At 52.1% G+C, this 2,739-nt stretch overlaps 1 protein-coding gene across 1 annotated transcript; it reads left to right on the top strand.

Annotated features, from left to right (window-relative positions):
• Nucleotides 1-131: 131 nt before the first annotated feature.
• PHYSODRAFT_343403 (hypothetical protein) lies at nucleotides 132-2,666 on the top strand (the record flags this gene model as incomplete). Its single annotated transcript, XM_009541953.1, has 3 exons — nucleotides 132-429; nucleotides 1,317-1,631; nucleotides 2,453-2,666. Coding segments are annotated over 3 exons (827 nt in total), but the record flags the coding sequence as incomplete, so codon positions are not given.
• Between the last annotated feature and the right edge of the window lie 73 nt (nucleotides 2,667-2,739).

Raw genomic sequence — 2,739 nt, 5'->3', positions numbered from 1 at the left:
GCAGGAAATAACGGTTTACTACGCAGAGCTCGCTACGGACGATATTACTGAGCAAGTAAATGGAAATTATTAACTAGCTGAAAGCTTCACGTTGAAGCGGATTGACTGGCAACTACGATGGAAGTGGATCCATGAGAGATCTCCAAGAAAGTCGACCAAGTGGTAGATCAATACCTGCAGCTCGGTCTCCAATCGTCCACAACGCAACTTGCCTGGACGAGGACAAGCGCATCGTCAAGACCATGAAGCTCGCTGCACTCGCCGTCGTCGCTGCCGTCGCTGTCGCGGGCGTTTCTGCTGCCGACCAGCCTGCCCTGCGCTCGGTGGACAAGCCGGCCGAGGTGGCCCCGGCTGCTGGTGCTGCGAACACCCCGAGTGGATCCAAGAAGGAGCAGTGCGGAGGCTGGGGAGGAGGCTGGGGCCCCTGGGGTGGAATAGGTATTGGCTGTGGCGGCTGGGGAGGAGGCTGGGGCGGAGGCTGGGGTCGTCCGTGGGGTGGCTGGGGATGGGGATGGTAAACGGTGACAACAAGCATCGACCAGGTGAAGCTTTCCCGACTCTCAAGCTTAGATCCATTCTCCAGAACACTGAAGTGCTCGAAAAGTTTAGCGCTTGCTACAGTACTATTCGGGTTATTATCGGCATGAGTTCTACAACAACCAGTTAACACAAACAATTTGTTGTTGACAAGTCCGCTAGCTGTGATTCCGTTTGCACTAGTGTGCATTTGTCGCCAACCGATGCGTTTGCTTTCAGAACACTGAGCTAATGACAGATGTCCCATGCATTTCAATCCTTGCTTTGTAGTCATTATTCACTTTTTTGTTCATATTTCCAACCCATCCGTTTTGGTAAGCTCATTTGAAGTCGATCGAAGCTGAAGAGACCTGGGAAAGCTTCAAGTCCTCTTTAACATCCCTCGACCTGAAGAGATAATTCCGCTGATGTTCCGTATTTTGAATTTGAATTTGTTACAAGACACGCGTAGACGAGATGCCAGTTTAATCTGACGAGTACCTACATTCCTATTTTAGCGCCATCGATCCAACTCGTTCAAAAGAAGAGCATCGTGCTGCCGTTGGGAAAACTGAGATACTCAATTTGACGTCACTACAGGAGGTAGGGAAATCCGTCAGCAGGAAATAACGGTTTACTACGCAGAGCTCGCTACGGACGATATTACTGAGCAAGTAAATGGAAATTTATTAACTAGCTGAAAGCTTCACGTTGAAGCGGATTGACTGGCAACTACGATGGAAGTGGATCCATGAGAGATCTCCAAGAAAGTCGACCAAGTGGTAGATCAATACCTGCAGCTCGGTCTCCAATCGTCCACAACGCAACTTGCCTGGACGAGGACAAGCGCATCGTCAAGACCATGAAGCTCGCTGCTCTCGCCGTCGTCGCTGCCGTCGCTGTCGCGGGCGTTTCTGCTGCCGACCAGCCTGCCCTGCGCTCGGTGGACAAGCCGGCCGAGGTGGCCCCGGCTGCTGGTGCTGCGAACACCCCGAGTGGATCCAAGAAGGAGCAGTGCGGAGGCTGGGGAGGAGGCTGGGGCCCCTGGGGTGGAATGGGTATTGGCTGTGGCGGCTGGGGAGGAGGCTGGGGCGGAGGCTGGGGTCGTCCGTGGGGTGGCTGGGGATGGGGATGGTAAACGGTGACAACAAGCATCGACCAGGTGAAGCTTTCCCGACTCTCAAGCTTAGATCCATTCTCCAGAACACTGAAGTGCTCGAAAAGTTTAGCGCTTGCTACAGTACTATTCGGGTTATTATCGGCATGAGTTCTACAACAACCAGTTAACACAAACAATTTGTTGTTGACAAGTCCGCTAGCTGTGATTCCGTTTGCACTAGTGTGCATTTGTCGCCAACCGATGCGTTTGCTTTCAGAACACTGAGCTAATGACTGATGTCCCATGCATTTCAATCCTTGCTTTGTAGTCATTATTCACTTTTTTGTTCATATTTCCAACCCATCCGTTTTGGTAAGCTCATTTGAAGTCGATCGAAGCTGAAGAGACCTTGGAAAGCTTCAAGTCCTCTTTAACATCCCTCGACCTGAAGAGATAATTCCGCTGATGTTCCGTATTTTGAATTTGAATTTGTTACAAGACACGCGTAGACGAGATGCCAGTTTAATCTGACGAGTACCTACATTCCTATTTTAGCGCCATCGATCCAACTCGTTCAAAAGAAGAGCATCGTGCTGCCGTTGGGAAAACTGAGATACTCAATTTGACGTCACTACAGGAGGTAGGGAAATCCGTCAGCAGGAAATAACGGTTTACTACGCAGAGCTCGCTACGGACGATATTACTGAGCAAGTAAATGGAAATTTATTAACTAGCTGAAAGCTTCACGTTGAAGCGGATTGACTGGCAACTACGATGGAAGTGGATCCATGAGAGATCTCCAAGAAAGTCGACCAAGTGGTAGATCAATACCTGCAGCTCGGTCTCCAATCGTCCACAACGCAACTTGCCTGGACGAGGACAAGCGCATCGTCAAGACCATGAAGCTCGCTGCACTCGCCGTCGTCGCTGCCGTCGCTGTCGCGGGCGTTTCTGCTGCCGACCAGCCTGCCCTGCGCTCGGTGGACAAGCCGGCCGAGGTGGCCCCGGCTGCTGGTGCTGCGAACACCCCGAGTGGATCCAAGAAGGAGCAGTGCGGAGGCTGGGGAGGAGGCTGGGGCCCCTGGGGTGGAATAGGTATTGGCTGTGGCGGCTGGGGAGGAGGC

This window comes from Phytophthora sojae (assembly GCF_000149755.1).
Source record: "Phytophthora sojae unplaced genomic scaffold PHYSOscaffold_78, whole genome shotgun sequence".
In the NCBI taxonomy this organism is placed as follows: Eukaryota; Oomycota; class Peronosporomycetes; order Peronosporales; family Peronosporaceae; genus Phytophthora; species Phytophthora sojae.
The sequence above is the reverse complement of the archived record's forward strand: the minus strand, read 5'-3'. Positions and strand labels throughout refer to the sequence as shown.